At 43.4% G+C, this 23,510-nt stretch overlaps 1 protein-coding gene across 4 annotated transcripts; it reads right to left on the bottom strand.

The window, feature by feature from the left end:
• Positions 1-14,490: 14,490 nt before the first annotated feature.
• Positions 14,491-21,290, bottom strand: EOMES (eomesodermin). 4 transcript variants are annotated; one of them, XM_033930143.1, is made up of 7 exons: positions 21,160-21,283; positions 19,892-20,822; positions 18,623-18,777; positions 17,391-17,509; positions 16,884-17,042; positions 16,734-16,795; positions 14,491-15,900 (listed from the first exon to the last, which is right to left on the bottom strand). In XM_033930143.1, exons 2-7 carry the CDS (start codon positions 20,797-20,799, stop codon positions 15,162-15,164), a joined length of 2,142 nt encoding a protein of 713 aa, XP_033786034.1. In that variant the 5' UTR covers positions 20,800-20,822; positions 21,160-21,283; the 3' UTR covers positions 14,491-15,161. The 4 variants fall into 4 exon arrangements, with proteins under 4 accessions (XP_033786034.1, XP_033786036.1, XP_033786033.1 ...); XM_033930145.1 differs by lacking the exon at positions 19,892-20,822 and having other exon boundaries at positions 21,160-21,290; XM_033930142.1 differs by lacking the exon at positions 21,160-21,283 and having other exon boundaries at positions 19,892-21,148.
• Between the last annotated feature and the right edge of the window lie 2,220 nt (positions 21,291-23,510).

The raw sequence follows: 23,510 nt of genomic DNA, 5'->3' as shown, positions 1-23,510 counted from the left end.
ACCGTGGGTCATGGGTCATGGGTCAAAGGTGTGAGGGTCACATTGTCATGAGTCACAAAAGATTACCCACTATCAGCTCTGCTGGTCAGACTTGCGCGGCCTGTGTCCAATATATGGCAATTTGGTTTAGGATGGGATGGGATGGACTTTGATGGGAACTCTACTAATTTGGAACATGAGGACAGTGCTGAGAAGACTTTATGGTCTGTATCCCACAATGAGATGGTTTGGATAGGCTGGAGTGAGCTGTGACAGCAACTCCAATGGTTGGAACCTAAGGACATTACTGGGTGGACTTCTATGGTATGTGGCTCAGAAATATCAAAGAAACAAGTCAATTTAATCAGGCTCAGTATACTGTTTCCAACAGTGGCCAACCCAGGTCGCAAGTATAAGGCAAGATACCAATGAGTAAAAAAGATTTTAAGCTACTTATCCTAGGAATAAACAGTGGATTTTCCCCAAACCATTTTAATAATGGCTTATGGACTTTTTTTTAGGAATTTTTCTAAACCTTTTTTAAACCCTGCTTTCACCACATTCTGCGGTAATGAATTCCAGAGTTTAATTATATGTTGATAAAAAAATAAATTTATCTGGTTTGTTTTAAATCTACTACTTGATGTGAATTTGATGGCTGGGCCTAAATGAACTTGTGGGATGTATTTCAGCTAGAAAATTGTCACCACTCTTCCAATGACCCAACCACAGACCTGATACTCTATATGTGGACTACAGACCTATATGTGAACTCACTCATTATGCTTATATTCCCCACCCCACCCCCAATTAGGGTCTTAGATTCCTCCCAGTGTTTTCCAGGATGCCCAGATTGGCTCAGACACTTAAGGTCCCCCCAGGGGGCATCTGAACCAATCAAGGCCTTAGGTCCCCCTGCCCAGTGCATCATACGATACACTGGGAGAAGTCTAAAGCCATGATTGGCCTAGACACCCAAGGCCTTTTCCCTGGGAGCCAATCAGGGCCTTAGGTCCCTCCTCATGCATCCCAGGATTCACTGAGAAAGGGAAGGCCCGCCATTTTGGAGAGGCAGGCCTATGGGCAGGAGGTTTGGCATCCCTCCTGCTGTCTTCATCAGAAAAGAGGTGGGTCGTGGGAGCCAAGAGGGCCAGAGGGCTGATGCATTAAGGCGGGGGCATTTTTATTCATAGTACAGGGAGTGGGGAAGGGGGGGTCCAGGCATAGGGAGGTCAGTTCCACAGGGATGGGACACCCGGTGGTAGGAGGGAGTGGCTATCTTTCCTGCCAGTTTTTTGAAAGTTTGAGGATGAGGAAGAGGAGGCAGTTTGCAGTATGGGGGGAGGGGGGAGATTGAGGCAGCAGGAGGGAGTTGACATCCCTCCTGCCTCTCTTTATTTTTATTCTGGGGGTCATCGGGGGGGGGGGGGCATCAATATGGAGGGGGATGGCTCAACATTTTTGTAATGGGGTGGATATTGTGCATGTGTAACACACACACATCATCTGTGCCTTTAAAAACCAGTCTTCCTACCCCAAACAGCTGAGTGGCAGGAGGCTACTTTGGGTCTTCCCCTGCCGCTCAGCTGTTCAGGCTTCCACTTCCGGCTCTGTGCATGTGTGAGAATTGCTTTCTAAATGATCGATCGTATGGGATTACAGCAGACCTCTGTAAAACTCATTTGTATGGGAAACCATCTGAACATCGATCACCATTATGAAATCAGCCAAAATATTGGCCCACAGTGACCCACATGGTCTTAATGACCATTTTTTTAGTGAATCTAGCTCTGGATTAGTTACTGTCCTTCCACAGCAGGAGAGAATTGTATTTGTTTATGATAATGAATTGGTATGCTTTCTTCTTCCTTTTTTTTTTTTTTTTTGCATTGTTTATTGCAAGTTTATTTGCTATTCATTAATGAATGCTGTTTAATTTGATCAAATTAATACATGGTAAGGCTAATCCCTTTTTGTGAATGACTATGGGGGGAGGGGGTGCTGCTACTTATGTGAGGTTTCTTAGACTATTCGCGGGGTGGTTTGCCAATGTTGCCTGTCCCCAGTGACCTTTACCTCGCCGCTTAATGGTGGACAAAGGAGTGGCCTAGTGGTTAGACCTACAACCTCTGCACCCTGAGGTTGTGGGTTCAAACCCCACACTGCTCCTTGTGACCCTGGGCAAGTCACTCAATCCTCCATTGCCCCAGGTATGTTAGATAAATTGTGAACCCACCAGGACAGATAGGGAAAAATGCTTGAGCACTTGATTGTAAACCACTTAGATAACCTTTGATAGGCTGTATAAAAATATCTATTAAAATAAAACAAAATGTATTGACCGAAATTGGTGGAAGAATGGCTGAATTGGCCAGAGGCTGGCTTCTTGAGAGAGTGGGATTTGAATTCTGCTTGTGGGTGCAGTACGTAAGTGATCTACTCATTGTATCACAAGGCTTCATTAAAATTAATAAAGGGGAAAAAAGCAGGAAGGGACAGCTTTGAAACAGGATCTACATAGACTTGTATCCAAATGCTACTCATATGCCATTTCAATATAATATGAGAGAGTTATAGAAACAAGTGGCATGGTCTGATTTCCATATTTTCTGTAGAAGGGAAAGAATTAAAAAAGTCACACATCCTCCGCAGAGGTGGGAAATACTTGTGAAAGAAGTCTGAAATGTTTATTCCTGCCTCTGAACCTGAGTTGGGAGAGGGAAGCTGCAGAAAGTGCATAGTGTTGAGGCTGCAGGCAGCTAACCATTGTTAGGTAGCATAGAAGACATTAATGGAACGTCCAGGGCTAGGGCAGTGGTCTCAAACTCGTGGCCCGGGAGCCGCACATGGCCTGCCAGGTACTATTTTGAGGCCCTCGGTATGTTACCATTGTTCTGGAACATTGCCTGCCTCATTGTTGTAACCTCACGCAAGTGCTTTCTTGCGATTGTGAGGTGGAGTGGAGAGGACAATCGCGTACTGATGCAGGAAATGCTTGCGTGAGGTTACAGCAGTGAGGCGGGCAACGTTCCAGAACGTAAGGTAACCATTGGAGGCAGTGCAGCTTGTGCGTGTGTCCGATGCTGGAGGAGATGAGAGCTGAAGGCAGTTGCGGATGTGACCACCAGACACTTAAGGCACAAGTTTTCCATAAACAATCATTCTTTATAATACCGAAGGCCTCAAAATAGTACCTGGTCTCTTGCAGTTGATACTTTGATAGTTTTTCATTTTCTGCATGTTGCACTGCTTTCAGCTGTGTATAACTGAAATTAACAGAAGCAATTAAGGAAAGATTTAGAAACTATAAGGAGTTTTACTACATGCAAAGTTGTCATTTCTTTAATAAGGCATTAACTATTTTTTTCTGCGGCCCTCCAAGTACCTACAAACCAAAAATGTGGCCCTGCAAAGTGTTTGAGTTTGAGACCACTGGGCTAGGGTTACCAGATTTTGTCCTCACAATAAGAGGATGCCTGGCCCTGCACCATTCGAAGGCTGACTCGAATGTAAACCCGGGGTTTTTGATATTCAAATGCAGTTCCTTGCCCTGCCCTGCCAGACTCTACCCCCTGTTCCCCCTCCCTCACTGCTCTGCCAGGCTCTGAATTCAGTCCCTCACTCATTCCCTCCCCTGCCAGTCTCTGCACCGTATATGCTGGGAGGAGAGAAGCTGATATGCACGGACGGGGAGAGGGACCTTGGGGTTATAGTGTTCGAAGATCTAAAGGTGAAAAAACAGTGCGACAAGGCAGTGGCTGCTGCCAGAAGGATTCTGGGCTGTATAAAGAGAGGCTTAGTCAGTAGAAGGAAGAAGGTGTTGATGTCCCTGTACAGGTCATTGGTGAGGCCCCACTTGGAGTATTGTGTTCAGTTTTGGAGACCGTATCTGGCGAAAGACGTAAGAAGACTTGAGGCGGTCCAGAGGAGGGCGACGAAAATGATAGGAGGCTTGCGCCAGAAGACGTATGAGGAGAGACTGGAAGCCCTGAATATGTATACCCTAGAGGAAAGGAGAGACAGGGGAGATATGATTCAGACGTTCAAATACTTGAAGGGTATTAACGTAGAACAAAATCTTTTCCAGAGAAAGGAAAATGGTAAAACCAGAGGACATAATTTGAGGTTGAGGGGTGGTAGATTCAGGGGCAATGTTAGGAAATTCTACTTTACGGAGAGGGTGGTGGATGCCTGGAATGCGCTCCCGAGAGAGGTGGTGGAGAGTAAAACTGTGACTGAGTTCAAAGAAGCGTGGGATGAACACAGAAGATTTAGAATCAGAAAATAATATTAAAGATTGAACTAGGCCAGTTACTGGGCAGACTTGTACGGTCTGTGTCTGTGCATGGCCGTTTGGAGGAGGATGGGCAGGGGAGGGCTTCAATGGCTGGGAGGGTGTAAATGGGCTGGAGTAAGTCTTAACAGAGATTTCGGCAGTTGGAACCCAAGCACAGTACCGGGAAAAGCTTTGGATTCTCGCCCAGAAATAGCTAAGAAGAAAAAAAAAAAAAAAAAAAATTTAAATTGAATCAGGTTGGGCAGACTGGATGGACCATTCGGGTCTTTATCTGCCGTCATCTACTATGTTCCCTTCTCCCTCCCAATGCCTTGCATATCTCCACCGGGCCTGATGGTCCAGCGGTGGCCAGGACAGGAGGAATCCCTCCCGCCTCCTGTCCCATCTGATCATGATCAGCTAATCATTTTTATCTTCTTCCCACCTCCCCTGCATACCTTAAGTATCCCTGGTGGTCCAACAGTGGCTAGGACAGGAGGGATCCCTCCCACCTCCTATCCCAGCCCGATTCTAATTATTTTAATCACCCTCCCACCTCCCCTGTGTACCTTAAGTATCTCTGGAGGTCCAGTGATGAATCATAGCAGGATTAACCTTCCTTCACTCCTGCCTGTGCAGAACCACTAGCTAATTGGCTGCTGTGAATTTTCCCAGCAATCAGTTAGTGGCTCCTGTCCATGCAGAATTGCTAGCTGATTGGCTACCGTGAACTCGGGGGAGGTAGGAGGGACATAAAAATAATTAGAATCGGGCTGGGACTGGAGATGGGAGGGATCCCTCCTGTCCCAGCCACTGCTGGACCAGCAGGTCTCATGGCAGGCCCGGCAGAGGCCTGCAAACAGGTTCGGGAGGGGGACGGGTCAGTGCTGACCCAAATATAAACTCTGACCCCATTTTGAGATAATTTTTTAGTCCAAAAATCTCGGTTTATATTCGAGCATATACAGTAGTCAGTTTTAATTCAGAAAAACCACAATTACCAACTTTTAAAACCCCTGTAAGAGTTCCAGTACAAAGTGGCCTTAGCACACCCTTCCCACATTCTAAAGCCATTTTTGCTGTAAAGTGGATGGGACTTATATACACTTCAGTTTACATATTTTAGACAGCTATTTATTTTGTACCTAGGGCAATGAAGTGTTAAGTAACTTGCCCAGGATCACAAGAGCTACAGTGGGAATTGAACTCTCAACCTTAGGGTGATATTGCTGCTCTAACCACTAGGACACTCCTTCACTGTACTGTGATCATAAAAATGGCTGTGGGTTTTTGTTGGGTTGGGGATTGTTTTTTTTTTTTTTTTTGTGTTAACCTTGCCATTAGTACTCAGCCATTTAAAAAAATATCTTGTGAGCATTTACTGCCACTCGTTTTAGGTGTTAAAGGCTCATGCATTAGCTCACAAAAATATACTGTAGATATACTAATTATAGAGTCTGACCAAATTTTGGTTTTGCCATCAAAATCAGCCTAAAATCCATGTTCGGTCATAGTTCAGTTTTGACCAAAAATGCCAGTGCATTTTGGCTGAAACCCACAACTCTCTCTCCCCACATGACCACTATCTTCCTGCCCCCCCCCCCACCAAAGCGAGTCCTCTTGGGTCACTGTCTCCTCCCCCCAGCAGAGAGTGGGACATTTACTGTAATGCTGTGCAAGATACATTATGAGTTTTACATTGCTGTTTTAATCTATTACTGAAATAATCTTGTATTTGTCACTAGGATTTGCTGTATCATTGTACCCCTGATGCAGCCTTAGGACAAAATGTGACCTCCTTGGGTTTTTAATAAAGAATCACATCTTCCAAAGAATACTGTTTTTTGTCTTCTGATGGTCTAGTGACCTCTTCAGGGCAGGAGTGATCCCTGGTTGCTCTTGCCCTTGGCAGTTCCTCAGTCAAAATGTCTACTAAACCTGGTGTGTGAGATCCTGGAGGCCATTTTGTGATTGGAACCGGTGTGGGCAGGAGTGACAGGGGATCACTATTGCCTGGAAGAAGCCACTAGACCACTAATCTAAGGAAATACATGGAACAGTCTCCCGGAAGAGCATGGAACAGTCTCCCGGAAGAGGTGGTGGAGACAGAGACTGTGTCTGAATTCAAGAGGGCCTGGGATAGGCATGTGGGATCTCTCAGAAAGAGAAAGAGATAAGGGTTACTGCAGATGGGCAAAGTAGATGGGTCATTTAGCCTATATCTGCCATCATGTTTCTATGTTTTTAATGGTAGGCCTGGAAAGAGCCTTTGGGTTGTGGGAAAACCCGTAAGGACTCACTCTCTCCTGGGGCTGGGAGGCAAGGGTAGCACGTTTTTGGTTACAGACAGAACTGAGCAGCAAATTTCAGCTGCAAATTCCCAGTTTTGGTTGAAACTGAGAAGCCTGGGGTTGGTCACCCTCTGATTGGTTAGCACAGGAATGCCCATCAAAAAAATAAAAAAAAGTACAGTTAATGCATGCAGAATTCAGAATTACTGCAGGATGTCCGAGTGTGTCCCATGGTACTCCATTTTTTGCTGCATTAGGTAGGCATTAGCACCTAATGCAGTGTAATAAAAGGATCCTTAAAGGAATGCATGCTGATATATATATTAACCTATGAATTTCCAAATAATAATATCCTAGATGGCTAATAGCTACACACAAGAACCCCCCCCCTCCGAAAAATGGAGCATTTATACAAAATGTATCTATTGATATATGTTGCACAGTAGCAATGTTACATGACCAGACACTATTATGTAATTTCTTCCAAGGTAAATATAATTTATAAGACTTTATTGAAGATAGTGACCAGCATTTCGGTAGTAAGGAGGAGTGGGGTTTAACAATATATATGACATATACAAAAAAATAACAACGCCTATTGTATTTGGAAGAATGCAAGGAAGGAGAGAAGGTGATTAAAAAAAAAGTTGTCATAAAAGTCCTAAATATATGTGGAGAGTCACGCTTGAAAGAATACCTGTTGGGGTTTCTGTCTCCTGCTGCTAGATGGCGCAGGACTCCTGCAACAACTGCACTGACCCAGCAGCAGGGGACAAATACTTCAGGAAAGCGGGAGCAAGTGCCAGATACAGCCAGGGGAATGTTGGTGCATCACAAAAGCTCGGGAAACCTACACAACCCCTCTCCGGGTGACTGAAGGGAAGGGTCCACACTTTATGGAACTTTTATTTCTGCAGCCTCTGGCGCCATTTTCAGGTCAAGGGGCTCTTCTCTAGGGCAGGGTGTCAGGTCAAAAGCGCGCCGGGACAAAGGCGCGAGCAGACAACTGAGTGCAGCGCGGAGGTGCGCGCTGAAGAAAAAGACTGTTTTTAGGGGCTACAACGGGGGTGGGGTGGGGGGAACCCCCCCACTTTACTTAATACAGATCGCGCCGCATTGTGGGGGGTTGTAACCCCCCACATTTTACTGAAAACTTAACTTTTACCCTGTTTTTAGGGAAAAAGTTACGTTTTCACTAAAATGTGAGGGGTTACAACTCCCCACTACGCCGCCGCGATATGTATTAAGTAAAGTGGGGGGGGGGCTCCCCAACAAAACCCCCCGTCGCAGCTCCTAAAAACAGTCCTTTTCTTCGGCGCGTGCCTCCATCTTGCGCTCAGTTGTCGACGCGCGCCTTTGTCTTCCGCGTTACTGTCTATGAACCCTAGGGCAGGTAGAGAACTTTCGTTCTGGTGTGGATGATTCGCTCTGGGCACGGAAGAAAACAGCACAGTCAAGCTGTTCCTTTATTATTATTCCATTCCCTGAAGGACAAAACGGGATTTTTTGAGATCCTGTGTGAGTCTGCCGGGAAAGGCAGGCGGTTTGCGAAACATCAGGAAAAGCAGAGGTTATTATCATTCCTCTTATCACTCATCTCATTTTACATCCCAAATCCCCCTATCTCCATCTGCTATTTCCTCCCCCACCCCAGTTTGAGTGTATGGACATATTGGGCAAAAGCAAAATCCTGGAGCGAGTATGCACACAATAAACTTGGAGACGGGGCAAAACGAAAAGAGGGTTTGGTCGTTTTCCGGCTACATACCCGGCTATAGGGCTTCACTTTCTTTTTTGGCAGGTTAACGCCATTAAAATCAAAGTAACTAGGTCGAGCGATATGCAAAGCGGGAACAAAGCTGTCGTGGCTACCGTTTGCTCCTGCATTTAAATCTCACCATATCACCTTTGCATTTGAGGGCAGTAAGTGAAAGTGACATTGGGCATCAACACTGCGCTGTCCTAGAGATGGACGGTGGTGGATTATACCAAGCTGACCCCCTGGCTCTGACTGCTGGGTTTCCCATAGAGAAACTTGGCTTGCTATAAGTAAGCAAAACTGTGTGAAAAGGCACTATTTATTAGTAATATTTGGTAATGGGATGGGAGGGGGAGTATTGGGTGGTATTTTATCATGTCTGTATTGTAATAATTGATTGTTGATTTTTTTTTAATTTTATATATCTACAATGTATTAACTGAGTTGAGATGATATTCTTTGTAAGATTTTTGTTATGTATATTTTATTTTTAAAACTCAATAAAAACTATTGAACATTAAAAAAAAATTTGACTACCTTATATCGTTTTAGAAAAATACTATTTCAGATCGATTAACTCTTCCAGCTAAAATTCGGGGCTCTTAAAATGGCCTGATTGGTACTTCCTTGTCCTCTTCCACTCTCACCAACATAATAAGCCAATTCTTTAAATGTATAATTTGTCCTGTCGAAAACGAAAGCACAGCTTTAGTTTGTCAACAAGCAAAGAAGAAAAAAGTGAGGCTAACCCCGAATAATCTCCGATGCCTTGAAAATGAACATTAAAAAAAAAAAAAAGTCAAAATGGCTTTAATAAACAAAAAAGCAGTGAAAAGTATTTTAAACAGGTTCAGAAACTGGATCTGCTTTTCAAAGTATCGAGTAACCAAATGCGCTGTTGTTGGGGGAAAAAGAACAAAACAAAAACAAAAAAATCGGCATAAAAACCCAGCGCTGCTAAAAAAATATATATATATAACAAAAATCTTTCAAAACAAATCATGTTCTTGATTATTCAGACATGATTACTTCTTAAAGCGTGGCACACAGTCAAAAACATCATTTTTTAAAGAACTGGATCCGGCCCATCTAGCCCAGAATCCCTTCTTCCCGGAAGCCAGTCCAAGCCACAAGTACCCGGCATTTATTTTAAACGGGGTTAGAGAACTATTTCCAGATTAGATCTCCTGTCCTGCTCGTGAAAGAGACCTCGGATAATGCGCAAGTCAGTCACTGACGCCATGTTTAGAAACAAAAGACAAGCGAAGCACAAATCCGGGAAAGACGACAATAGTTTCAAAATATAAAAAGGATTTCAACGAGTTATACAACAGGAGCCGTGTAAGTGGTTATATTTACATTTTAAAAAAGTACCTCCGAAATTTTTTTAAAAAAGGTGTGTGATCTGTTTGACGCTATCACGCATGTTTGATAACTTGTGACTGAAAATATTGCGTACAGCGCCGCGTACTTCTGGTAGCGCTATAGCAATACATTATAGAAGACAATTTTCTTGCTTCTCATGAAAACTCTTAGTAAAAACACCTTAAAGACCGTCACTTTCAAAGACTATAAGCTCCTGTCTCCATAAATTGGGCAATCTACCTCTGTCCATTTCTTTATTAAGAAATTATGCTTATAAATAAGTATTTTAATCGGAAACGGCTTGTGTACACACACGTCCTTTATTTGACCTAGAAAGGCGAAAACAGTTTGCCTTCATTTAAAAAAAAAAAAGATTTTCCTTTCCTTTGGAAGGGCAGAAGTCGAAAATCATTTGCAATTAGTGAGTTTGCAGTATCTGGCTGGGAAGTACTTCACACATGACCCAGAAAAGCTCTGGGGGCGCTTAACTTTATCTGATGAGAAACTGCAAACAAATAAGAGATTCGGCCAGCCCCGTGATCTTTATTTAAATATAGACTTGTTTATCAATGTCACTAATTAGATACAGTTATTCCCAATTTGGTGTCTGGCACCAGCGCGTAGGAATGCCTCATAATCTGAAGGTGTTAATTGGGGCCAGTCAGGCACTTATGTTTCTATTAAACACTGTGAATACTTTTTGCCATACAGTGCAAAACATATTCAAAGTTCAAAAATGCCCCAGAGCCGGGCTCTCTTCCCCATGCGCATCTAGGGGGAAAAAAATGCTCATTTTTAAATGTTTGCACTAGTACTAATCCATGGTCGAAATGCAAGCAAGGTGGCGGGGTTTAAAACCTCCCTGTAATTTTTTTGCCCCGTTTTATGGCCTCTCTCCCCCTCTACATTTATGTGTTAAGCTAGGACAGGGATAGGGAACTCCAGTCCTCAAGAGCCATATTCCAGTCGGGTTTTTAGGATTTCCCCAATGAATATGCATTGAAATCGGTGCATGCATATAGATCTCATGCATATTCATTGGGGAAATCCTGAAAACCCGACTGGAATACAGCTCTCGAGGACCGGAGTTCCCTACCCCTGAGCAAGGATAACACAGAATTTTGCGAAAGTTTAATGGAGTAATTCTTTTGCTCGGAATCGGCAAAGGTGAGAAAATGGTGGGAGGGGAGGTTCATTTGCTGCTTGAGATGTTGAAATTGTCCGCATCCGTTTTGTGCAGAACACAAGCAAAGTCCCTCTAAAGCAGGGGTGTCAAAGTCCCTCCTCGAGGGCCGTAATCCAGTCGGGTTTTCAGGATTTCCCCAATGAATATGCATTGAAAGCAGTGCATGCACATAGATCTCATGCATATTCATTGGGGAAATCCTGAAAACCCGACTGGATTCCGGCCCTCGAGGACCGACTTTGACACATGTGCTCTAAAGCAGTGGTTCCCAACCCTGTCCTGGAGGACCACCAGGCCAATCGGGTTTTCAGGCTAGCCCTAATGAATATGCATGAAGCAAATTTGCATGCCTATCACTTCCATCATATGCAAATCTCTCTCATGCATATTCATTAGGGCTAGCCTGAAAACCCGATTGGCCTGGTGGTCCTCCAGGACAGGGTTGGGAATCACTGCTCTAAAGCAGGGGTAGGGAACTCCAGTCCTCGAGAGCCGTATTCCAGTCAGGTTTTCAGGATTTCCCCCAATGAATTTGCATGAGATCTATTTGCATGCACTGCTTTCAATGCCTATTCATTGGGGAAATCCTGAAAACCCGACTGGAATACGGCTCTGGAGGACCGGAGTTCCCTACCCCTGCTCTAAATAATTGCATTTTGAAACACAAAAAAACACGTGACAGGGTTTAAAGCCAGTGCTGAATATTGATAAGAGCTAGATGTCAGTCCCAGTTACTTTTATTTTATTTATTTTTTTTAACTAGTCACAGGTCTTGGGGATATAAAGGAATTTCACTCAAAACCCAGGCATATCAGATTTACTGCTATGGCTCTTAAGAGTTGGACTGTAAAAAAAATGAAAACCTGCTTTCTTGTAGTTCATAGAGTACAATGAGAGGTTGGAAGGTGTTCTTTTTTTTTTTTTCTGGTAGTTTAATTTTTATTACATATTCCCTTGCGACATTTTGTTGTTGCTGCAGAATCTCAGTCTCAGACCCGGCCTTTACAAAGCTGTGGTAGCCTACGGTTTTGTAAGAAAAAAAAGGGGGGGAGGGGTTTAGTGGCGCATATCTACGAATTAGCAAACCAGCCGAGACTTTTTTTTTTTTTTTCTCCCCATCTTAACAGGTATTCTTGAAGTCTTTATGTAAGGGTTCAATGCTAGGGGAAAGTACTTCTATGACATTTTAGTGCTGACAGATCCTAATGCTTTTACCTCCCTCTGCTGAGGGAACTCTAGCTTTCCAGGCAGGTAACCTGAACGATTGGCTGGGAAATATTATCATGCACTCCTCATCCTATTTTAGTTTTAGAAAATTAGTAAAAATGAAACAGTTTTAACTGTTTTCTTACCTAAAAATTTTTGGTTCATTATTTCTGTAGTCGTTGATTCTACATTGTAACTATGTCGCTGATTGTCTAGCTTTTCTTATTTTAAACCGCCTCGAACTACTATGGCTTTGGCGGTATATAGGAATAAAATTATTATTATATTAAAAGGGGCACAGACCTCAAGGCAAAAGTTTTGCCGCTGGTCGCAGCATAGGGAGGGAAAAGCATAAGGATCCGTCAGAGCTAAAATATCATAGAGATCTGGTCAGAGGCAGAAAACTAAGTGGCACGGACCTCAGATTTTTAAGGACGTGTGGTTTGAGGTCCGCATTTTACCTCTTCCCCTGAAAGTATATTATTGTTGTTAAACAATGTCAAAATAACATAGCAGCACCTGTTCAGCACAGGCTTCTGGTGGCAACCCTATTATGAGGAAGAATAGGCTAAAACACCTTCTCTACAGTACTTTTTTTTTTTTTTTAAAGAGCACTTTAAATAATTTATAACTCCACCTTCCTCCCCCAGCCCATTTACACTAAGGCAGCCGTTTGCTTCTATAGAACTAGCTTTTTAAGCGAGGAAATTAATGTCACTTCAGAGTTTGTTCCTCGACTAAAGCTTTTAACTTTTTTTTTCCACTTATCCCTCATTTTCAACATTGGTAGAAGAAACATGCCAACTATTTTAGGTTCCACACCCCCCAAGTATTGAACAAGCAACTTCATGGTGTCCAAAGAGAGGTTAATTCACATTGTGTTCACCCCTCCAATCGTTTTGAACCATAGCCTAATGATTAGAGCAGCCTGCTTAGAAGTAGGGCTCAAATCCTGCTGCTGCACCTTGTGACCTTGGGCAAATCACTTAACCCTCCCCATTGAGCCTTCCAGGAACAGAAAAATAACTTATGCCAGGTTGATAGCTTTCTGGCAGGTTATAAAATTCTAAGAAGTAAATAAATTACATCTACTGTACCAGTACAGGAAGTAGAGAGCCATGCTCGTGTTTTCGTTCTATTGATTGAGTTAGCCCTGGGACCTTGTAATTGCTGTAGAGAGACTCCTGCATTAACAGTTGTGATAAAAACCCAATATAGCAAAAAGATTAATATCAAGGCCCAAGTTTAATACCCCCCCCCACCCCCCTGGGCAAAAGATGCCTCCAAATCTTTTCTCCCTCATTCATATCCCAGCCTTGAGACTTCCTTGAGGTTTACAGCCTGCTTTTCCAGATTCATCTGTAAACTCCTATGGAGCAAGGGATGTTATCTGCAGTATCGAAGCAGCCCTGTTAGAGCTAGTGGTTGTATTAAAAAGAAATAGCTGGACATAGGCTCTGCGGTCAGCGTGCAGATCTTCACTCCTACAGTACAAAAGTTACAGAAGTAGTCTGAGCCAATCCGCTGCAAGTACAGTTCGAAGCTAAGTAACCACGCTTTCGGGTACGAGCTGGGTCAAGTAACCACACCACAGTCGAAAAGAGAAACTTGAACCTGCGGCTGTGAAGCAGCAGCACAATTTCATGTTACGTTTGGGGGGAGGGGGGAGGCATGCTAAATGAAGGTTTAAGAAGGTGAGCAAAACAATTATGATTTAGAGAATCATTCCTAGTTACAAGAGACTGACCTAAGAAAAGGCTGCAAGTTTAATTTAGATATTTAAAAAAAAAAAAAAAAAAAAAGCTTCTGGCACAGGTTATAAAGTGCAAATGCCTAGTGCGGTTAGTACTCAAATTAGTTCTTGTTTTCAAGCCCATCCTGTCGTGCTAGTCAGTCTGGATTTCAGGACAGCAACCATGAAGGTGCCGGAAAAATTTGCACCTATTCTGCCTCCCACGCATGCAAATCTTTCATACATATTCATTGTAAATAGCCCAAAAAACCAGCTTTGAAGTATGATTAAGCGATTAATCCAATTTTAAATAAATCTTTAACTCTTTACCCCAGCTCGGAGTTTAGAAATACGAAGATACTCTCCTGCCTTAAAATATTTAACTTTGAGCCCCAACTAGGGCCGCTGCAAACTTCTAAAGCAAGACCGCTGCAACTCACCCACGCATCCAATGAAAGGTCTACTGTGAACAGTTGAATTTCTTAATGTAAATGCTTCACAGCCTCCTCTACAAAGCAAATTCCATTTTAAATAGGGTTGATGTAAGGGAAGAAGTTGGAAGTTTTCCATGCTACCTATGGTTAGAAAATATCTTCCCACCGCTACATTAAAGTTGCTTTATCAAAGGCCTAGATTAAGAGTCTTGACTATAGTTAAGCAAACATCCATTCAAGTGCCAAACTACCCCAATTTATCTCTCCACAAAGCACATTTATTAAAATCGGTAGTTTATAGACATCAGAACTGAAAATAGTGTAATTTTCTGGCTCAACATGATTATATCAAAGAAAAAAAAAAATAAAACAACTTTAAAAAGATGGTAAGTGTCAGATACCATATAGTGAAGCCCCTACCTAGGGTTTATTGATATCTGGTACTAGCAGATGGATACAGAGTTTAAAACATTCAGTGTATATTTAATACAGTATTTTGCATTTAGGTCATTGCAGCTTCCTATAAATTAGTTCCACAGTCTTACATAGCTATTTGTACAATATAATCCTGCATATTCTACAGCCCCTATTAACACTGTACATTTGTCTTCAATAAATAAACCACACTGTAAAAGTTAAGATCAGTTCATTGCTGACCTAACTCCTGAAATTAAAAAGTTTCACTACAATTCATTCCATTGCAGCAATAAAAAAACAAAACAAATAAACAAACAAACAAATCCAAAAAGCACTCCAAACAAACAAACAAAAAAAACTTTGGCACCTTTGAAAATTTGAGAATTGCACAAAATATTCAGTTAATGCAGAAGGCAACGTAGTCTTTTTGGCAACTAATTCAAAATGCCCCAAGCCATCTCCCGAAAAACTAACCAGAAGCAGTATTTTTTTTTTAATTTTTTTTTTTTTTTTTTTTTAGGAGCCTGTGTAAAACGCATAGTACCCCATTGCTTTAGCCGCATCTTTGTTAAAATCATCTGAACCAATATCCTCACATTTGATGGGTGGGGAATTCTCATTGCTGGAGGTGCTGGGGGAGAGCCGCCTCCTCTTGCAAGCAGCAGCATACACGCCAGAATCGTTAGAGTCCAGAGACTTGATTGATGGCGGTGTCTCAGTCCAGGGGAGATTACCTTCTTCCTTCACTTTATCCTTAGACAGTGGATCTGAGAAACCGGGAGGGCTTGTTCTTGCAGTCCAAGACAAGGCTGTGCCCATTTTCCTCTGATAGGGAGACGCTCTACTTCCTCCCCAGCCAGCCATGGATGCAAAGGTTGCATCCGGATAATAGCCCAGTGCATGAGATGTTTGAAGCGGAAGAGATTTAATGCCATAAGTCAGCAAGGAACCAGACCCATACTCTGTTTCATAAGAACCTAGGTCCAGTTTGTTGGCACTGGCTTGTTGCACAGGGGCCACAAACCATCTCTGAGGAGGGTTAACCATTTCTTCATTCTGCTGCGGTGAAAGGAGTCCATTTGTCTGAGGGACAGTTCTTTCGCCATTGTAAAACCGGGCAGGAGGCAGATTGTTGACAAATTGTTCCTGGAAGAAGGGCTGGACACTGAATCGAGCTCCGGGAACAATCTGATGCGATCTAGGAGAATCCGTGGGAGATGGCGTTAATCTGTCACTCTCTGAAGCTGTGTACATGCTACAATACAAAGAAAAAGAAGCTAGCATGATTTGGGACTGAAATTCCAGACATTTCTGCTGAAAGGTTTGGGCTAGAGGGGAAGAATGCTTAAATTCTTATACAGCTGCACCCATGCAAAGCAAAGTTCAAAGATTAACTTTATATTAGAGAATGACACTATGACAAAATCACCGTTCCCATCCCCATGCCATTTTTTAGTGTCTATTTCAGCCTCAGTCCTTCTACACCAGCATTCTTCAGAGCAAAGCTTGCGGGTCAGTGGTTGTGGCCATTCATACTCTGATTCTTATGTGACATCACTGATGTGATTGGCTCTTAGGCACTGGTGGAATGAGGCATTATGACATCACAATATCTGCTCTGGATACCAGAGACTGTCATTCTGTAGTGTCTGTCTCAACTTCAATCCTTCTACACCAGCATTCTTCAGAGCAAAGCTTGAGGAACAGGGGTTGTGGCCATTCATACTCTGATTCTTCCCTCTCTCCTTAAAGAATGACATGAAGATGGTTTCCCGTGGTTATCCGCGGGGACGTGAACGGTGATGAATTTTGTCACCGTGTCATTCTCTACTTTATATCCTTTTACAAGGTACACAAGCTAGATCCAATTACTTAAAATGAAAAAAGTACGATTGTTTAACTTTCAGAGAACGTACAAAAAAACTCAAGTATTGATTGCTGGTGTGAGGGTTATTAGTTGAATCTTTTCCTCACCAACTACTACTAATGCACTGCGACCAGCTTAGACATTGCAAGTCACCAATTTTAATGTAAATTTCTGCCGCCATTTAAAGTTTAATCATGGTTTAAATTTTAAGTCCTACTTACGAATCGTAGTTGTCTCTGAATCCTTTTGCAAAAGGATTGTGGTCAATTTTTAGTTGCGTGATCTAAGGGAATCAAAGCAAACAAGAGGAAACATTAGGTGGAAATAAGTGACAACTGAAGACAGAAGGTGCAGAAGGTGTGTGCGCTTACGTCGGTGTTTTGATAAGCAGTCACAGCTATGAACTGCGTTTCCGGGAAGGTAAAAGTTTGAGTTTTGGAAGAGTCGTTCAGGTCTTCTACTCCATCTTCTGTCACTTCCACCAGGTGAAGTCGCGGTTGGTACTTATGTAATGACTGAAGCACTATCATCTAAATAAATAAATAAAGCTTATCAGGAAGAGCCCTGGCTGAACCGTTAAACATTTAAACAGCCAGCAGAGGCTGCAAGTTACCCTTAAAAATTTAAAATTTCTATTCCTAAATTGCTAAACAAATCCTGTATACATCTTGAATGATTTTGATAGTGCAACCGAGCGCTGGGATCTAGCAAACCTGAATTTGAAGCACGCTCGTTAGACTGCACTACTCTGGCAGGGATTGCACCCATATAAGCAATGCCCTCCCTTCTGCATTCATTGCAGATCAAGCTAGCTCCAAAGATATTCCATGTACTCTTCAAGCCTTAGGGCGCTGTCCATGGTATTGAGATCCCTTTACCTGCGTGTTATTGTTGGCTCCTTTGTTATTGGTCAGTTTCAGCTTCCCGAACGAGATCTCTTGCCTCATCCAATGTGCACCGGTATTGGGCGACTCCGGGTGGACGTACACTTTATTGCCTGCAAGACAATCAACGTCAGGTTTTTGTTTATTTTGCTAGCCCCTCCATGTCAGTCTCGCCTAACTCGCATTTATTTTAGGTATTTATATACTGCCCAAAGTTATCTAAGCGGTTTACAATCAGGTGTTACTCAAGCCTTTCTCCCCTATCTGTCCCTGGTGGGCTCACAATCTAACCTACCTGGGGCAATGGAGGATGGAAGGGCAAATTCTATAAGAAGCGCCCAAAAGTTAGGTGCCCAATTAGGTATTGTTCAATGTGATTCAAGCACAATTGGGTGCTGTTTAATGAATCGCATTGAGGGACCTATTTTGGAGGTGCCCGAGAAATAAGCCAGCTCTAGGCACAACTAAAAATTAGGCGCCTAGCTGAGCGCATAGGCACGCTTAAGAGCAACGATTCTGCAACAAGGTGCCTAACATGCATATTGAATATTTTTTTTAAGGCCGCTTATATTTATAGAGGCGCCTTGTTACAGAATCGTGCTTGATAGGCGTCCATGTTTCAATCAGTGCTGATTAAAAAGCTTAATTGAGCTTGTTATTCAATTTAGATAGGCGCCTATCTAGTTGGGCGCCTCCGAAATAAGTGCCTAATTTTAGGCGCCGGTAACAGAATTTGGGCCCCGAGTGACTTGCCCAGAGTCTATAAACATCAGTTCCCCACAGATCAAGGCTTACTGATCGCTGCTATAAGTTAGTTTAAAACACTGAAATGGCTCTAGTTTTGAAATCCAAAAGAAGCTTCACACAACTAAATTAAGGCTGAAGCTGGGTAATCCGACCCAAGTCGCTAAAATGTGCCAGATTAATTCTCCTTCGGTCACTTGTGTAGAACAGCATGTGCGAGAGATTTGTGCATAGAGCGGTAAACAATTTTCGCAATGTTAAGTTTCTATACACAGACCACTCCATTTCACGCGTTTCAGCCTCGTTCGTTTTCTGAAAGTTTAACACAGTTTAATTTTATCCAAAACGTTAAGTTTCAAGTACATTTCTGCCTCAGATACCAAGATTAACTTTCATAATGACAAAAAAAAAAAAAATCAATTAAATTTAATGCGCGAATTGTTCTATCTCGTCTAGGCGACGGGATTTTTTTTTTTTTTTACCTTGCATGTTATTGTCCGCTTTGCCACAAGTCACCCATTTGCCTCCCTGGAAGCGCCAGTGGTTCGGATCAGCCAACACAACTTCGACGAACACGTTGTAGTGGCCGGTGGGATTCAAGCCCGTGAGATTGAAACTAAGGAAAGGAAACATCCGCCTGCAAAGAACACGCAAAACTGTCTCAATAACCGGGCAGCCAAGCTGGAATCTCTAACTTTATATACGGTATCTACAACTAAATATATATATATATTTTTTGAGGAATTTGGCAAAAAAAAAAAAAAAAAGTGCACGTTTTAAAGAGGAGTGAACAAGGTACATTTTCATGACCCACTGACGTTTTTAAAGTAAAAAAGAAGAAATGAAGAATCAAAACCAGCTTTGGGAAGGGAGTTTTGTTTCAAGAATCTGAAGACATCGAGAGAACCGCGATCAAGTTTAGTTGCACTTATGGCGGCCGATTAATGCTGAACTTACGCCATTAGTTTAAAATTACATTATTTTTAACAACGAATTAAAAGGAAACTTATGGGCGAGCACAACTTTCTATGCACATTCCTTACAAATCTAGCGCATACATTTCAATTACACTGGAAGAAAAGCTTAGGGCACCTATGAAAGTGCTGTTTTGGACTAGGGAGCAACCAGACAAACCCCGTGTCCTGTTTAACAAGAATACAGAACAGCCAGTATCGCCTTACTCACATTTGATCATTTTTAGCTCCCCCCCCCCAGTTAGAACAGTCCATTTATAAAAAAAAAAAAAAAGCCCATGCATTTTTTTTCTGTAAAAAGAACAGTTCTATAAACGTTTGTGAAACATAAAAAGTTAAAACTAAGATTTGGTGTGCTTAGCTTAAAAGCAATTAAATTTTTCCTACTCACACCAATAGATAGGAAGATGGAAATGTACTGCCCTTGTTTTTTTAACACGATGCATAAGAATCGGAGCTCCTAGAAAAGAAGTACTACTTAAAGAAACAAACAAACAAAAAAAAACCTCGCCTAAGCAAGCACATATTTGAAAACTGTTTTTCCAGCGTTTCTCTCTTACATAGGCTTGAAGTTAAGGTATTTCCAGCACTAATTTGAAGTGATAAGAAACTGGCACTGCAGCTACATGAAATTCTGCTTTAAAATAAGACGAAAAAAAAAAAAAGATCTTTTTGGACAGGATTACGAATCTGGCACGCGTGCCCCGTAGACGAGACAGAACGTTAGTTTAAGACTGCGAATTAAGCAAGCTGAGCGCGAACTAGCCCCGGACTCACCTGCCCTGCTTGGTGATAATCATCTCGGTCTGGTGCCGGTGGAATTTGAGCCAGAGGGGCCGGTTACAGAGGAAGACTTGAGCCCGCAGCGCCGCCACTGGTCCCCCCGCCCCGACCCCGGGGTACGGGCTGTAGAGAGCCCCTCCCGGGCCGGCGCCCCCACTCCCGCTCCCCTGGGCCACCCCGTACTGGTGATAGCCGCTGGCGAACTGTGGCCGTCCGGGACAGAGGGCCGGGGAGAAGCCAGTTGGGGGCAGCATGGCCCCGTAGGGGTAGCGCGCCCCGCCGCTCCCACTATAGCCCGCGGAGCTTCCACCGGCCCCGGGGTGCTGCGGTCCCGGCGAGTAGGGGAAGAGGGAGCAGGGGCCGGCCGCGCCGAGTTCCGAGGAGGCGGCGGCGGCGGCCGCCCCCGCGCTCTGCTGCTGCGGGGAGGGCAGCGGCGCCGCCGTCGCCCCGAGGTAATAGCGTTCAGGGGCCGCCAGACTCTCCAGGGTGTAGCGTGAGGCCACCGCCGTGCCCAGTTCCTCGTCCGCCCGCTGGGGGGAGCCCTTGCGCCCCGCGCCGTCGTTACCCTCGCTCAGAGGCTTGGAGCCGGCGGGGAAGGGCTCGCCGCCCTCGGGCTCGCTCAGCATGCTTGAAGGGGCCAGGGGGCCGCAGCCGCCGCTCTCCGTATCGCCGCCGTCTTGGCTCAGGAGACCCCGGTACTTCTTATGTTGTTGCCCCTTCTCCGAGAGTCCTGCTCCGAAGTCTAAGCGTTGCTGCTGCTGCTGCTGCTGGTGGTGGTGGTCGCCGCCCGAGCCGATGCCGAGGTGGTGGCCACCGTTCTCGATGGGCACAGGAAGCGGGTAAAAGGTGTGAGGCAAGCCGGGGGCAGCCGAGCCCGCGATGATCTGCTCGCCTAGTTGCATTGTCCAAAGCCCAAAGAAAATCCCTAAAAAATAAAAATAAATAAAAATCACTCGCCGGAGAATTTAAAGTCTGAAGATGGAAGAAACAGTCTCTTTGATCACAAGCCTGGCAACTTTCGGCCAGTCCAATTGCATCTTAAGTTGCGCGGAAAAAAAGGCACGCCACGGAGGAAAAACATGAAAATGAAGCCAGCCACCAAAATAAATAACTCGCTGAAATATAGTCCCTTTGATCAAGTGACTATTACGCCCAGGAAGGAAAGCTCGTAGAGCCCCCCCCCCTCCTTGTCTGTAAAACTCCCTTTAAAAAAATAATAGTGGGAAAAAAAAAATTCAAAAATATGTCCCGAGTTGGCTTACTTCTGCAAACTTATATGTGGTCGCTTTATTCACACCTCCGGAGAAGCTGATGGGTTCAGGGGAGGGGCTACACCATTCTTTGGTGACAAGCCAGACAAAGATGTCAAACCCCTCCCAGTCCTCTGTCCCGTCCCCCCCCCCCCCCCCCATTGGCTGATTTAAGCGGCACTAATTTAATTAGACAGCCACTAATTGGAAGAAATCACCTGAGACCCTTTAAGATTCAGAGACTGGTTGCTAAACTGGAGTTCAATTATTCTACGAGCAAGTTTTTTTCTTCCTGGTTTTAATCAAAAAGGGAAAATATTATTTTGTATTCTTTGTATTTGGCTTTACCTTGCGTTTCACATACAGGCCATTCTAGTAAAACCATTGGCTTTTTTTTTTTTGCTTGTGATTTGTCTGCGATTGGTTTAGACCAGAGTTTAGGGTTTAGTCTGCATTGGCCTAAGCCCTTTTTAGTGATCCACTAAGCAGGAGTCAAATGTCTGATATGGTCAGTTTTGAATGGAGCATTATACATATCTCTGTACAAACAAAGGGATTCATTAGGGATTTTGTTCTTGCATGAAATAAATGCTTGTAGTATTTGGGTTTTGTTTATACTGAGGAATCATGATCAAGGAGCATAAGGGGATTCTTACTTCTGCATGACTTGCAGGTCGGCTATAGCTTATACTCCACGGTTTGTTTGTCGCTCCCTCCCCTCCCCCCCCAGCCTACGCATGTGTGAATGCCAAGTATTCCACTGAAACCCATTTCCCCCTTACCGTTTCTAGGTGCCCTTTCATTTTTTTTGCTGTGTTGGCCACCATGCCATGCAAATTGGCTAATCGCGTAGTGTCTTTAAAAAAAAAAAAAATGGATTGAATATACAAGTACATAAAGGTCTAGCATTGTGTGACTTGTCTTTTCCATAGAATAACAGGAGAGAGGAAAGAGCACATTTAGGGAGGGAGGGCAATAATATCATTTTATCTCAGGAGCAGAGAGGAGAGCTGACTCTTTGGATCTGTCCAGGCATGCACATAACGGAGCGCCCCATGATCAAAGCCAGATAGGCCAAGAGAATTCTTGAGTGTGAGTGTGAGTGTGTGGGGGTGTCTGCCGTTTAACTTTCACTAATCTCGCTATAAATCAGCAAGACTGCATTCTATGGATGCCGGTTTTCAGAAAGACTTATTTTAAAGAAGAAGAATCGATTCCGGCATATTTCACTTGTACATATTTCTTAAAAGCAATTCACTAAATATCCTACCCATTCGTCTTTCCAAAGGTCAAAAAGTAACTGACGAGAACCAAAACGGAAAAACGAAACGAACAGGGAAGAAGAAGAAAAAAAAAGCTTTGTTAAATACAATTACCCTCGGATGGAAGAGGCAGCAAATAGTGCGATATATATATATATTTTGGCCTGTGATGAAGAGACATTTGGTTCAAGCTTATCCTAGGTTCTGTTAAGTGAGAGTTTAAATGGAAGAGCTGTGATCCAGGTGCAATTCCCCTCCCCCTCCCTCCCACGTTTCATTTACAAATGTTTCTTGATGACTGTAACACGGCCAAGAAATTTCAAATCCCCACATAGGTAAAATAATTTTATTTGAAAATTCAGATTCACCTCGTGTTCTGTTTCGGGGGGGGGGGAGGGGTAAATTTAGGAGGAAATGCCCTATCGCACCTGACTAGCGGAAAGCGATCTATGAGGTTGGTTGTTTTATTATTTTGAGTTGTTTCTGCCGTTTTCATGCTTTTTTTCATTGTTGGGTGCAAAACGCAAAAACGTATCTAAGGTGGCCGATTTTGCACGAGGGCCCTCTTTCAGATGAAACTTGGAGCTAGGTGTCCCGTTTTCATTTCGGCAGCCATGTTGACCAACCCCTCTCCCCTCCCCCACCCCTTTGCCACAAAGCTGCTCACGAGGGTCCGGGCTCGGTTCAAAGCCGGAGCGTGCTCTGCTTTTCAGTCCAAAGAAGCGGGAGGGATTTCGAAGCGGTGACATTTCAGAAGGGCATTCAAAAGGAACTATTCTTCCTTTCACCACTGCAGGGCAATGTGGTGCAAATCAAACTCTGTGACTAGCAGCTTTGGATGCATAATATTATTTACAGTTGTTTGCACAAACTACTTTTTGTTAGTTCAGGACTGCTTTGTGCTCCATCAGCGGCTGGACTCCTGGAAATATCCTAGCCCTGTTACTGTCTCTCTCGATCATAATTAATATGTAAAGTGGTAAAGGTTTGTGATCACAATATTTTTTTTTTTTTGTAATTCTTTATTCATTTTTATAACTTGCATCAAAAGGTATCAACCATTTTAACTTAAATATATCACTTGAAATTCTACAATTCTTC

The sequence above is a fragment of the Geotrypetes seraphini genome, chromosome 2, assembly GCF_902459505.1.
Source record: "Geotrypetes seraphini chromosome 2, aGeoSer1.1, whole genome shotgun sequence".
Lineage (NCBI taxonomy): Eukaryota > Metazoa > Chordata > Amphibia > Gymnophiona > Dermophiidae > Geotrypetes > Geotrypetes seraphini.
The sequence above is the reverse complement of the archived record's forward strand: the minus strand, read 5'-3'. Positions and strand labels throughout refer to the sequence as shown.

Excerpts from the sequence above, each read along its gene's own strand:
- EOMES (XM_033930143.1), bottom strand. The coding sequence starts at position 20,799 with ATGCAACTAGGCGAGCAGATCATCGCGGGCTCGGCTGCCCCCGGCTTG. Across the intron at positions 17,510-18,622 it reads AGCGGACAATAACATGCAAG|GCAATAAAGTGTACGTCCAC; the intron begins GTAAAAAAAAAA and ends ATTGTCTTGCAG. Across the intron at positions 17,043-17,390 it reads GAGCCAACAATAACACGCAG|ATGATAGTGCTTCAGTCATT; the intron begins GTAAAGGGATCT and ends TTATTTATTTAG.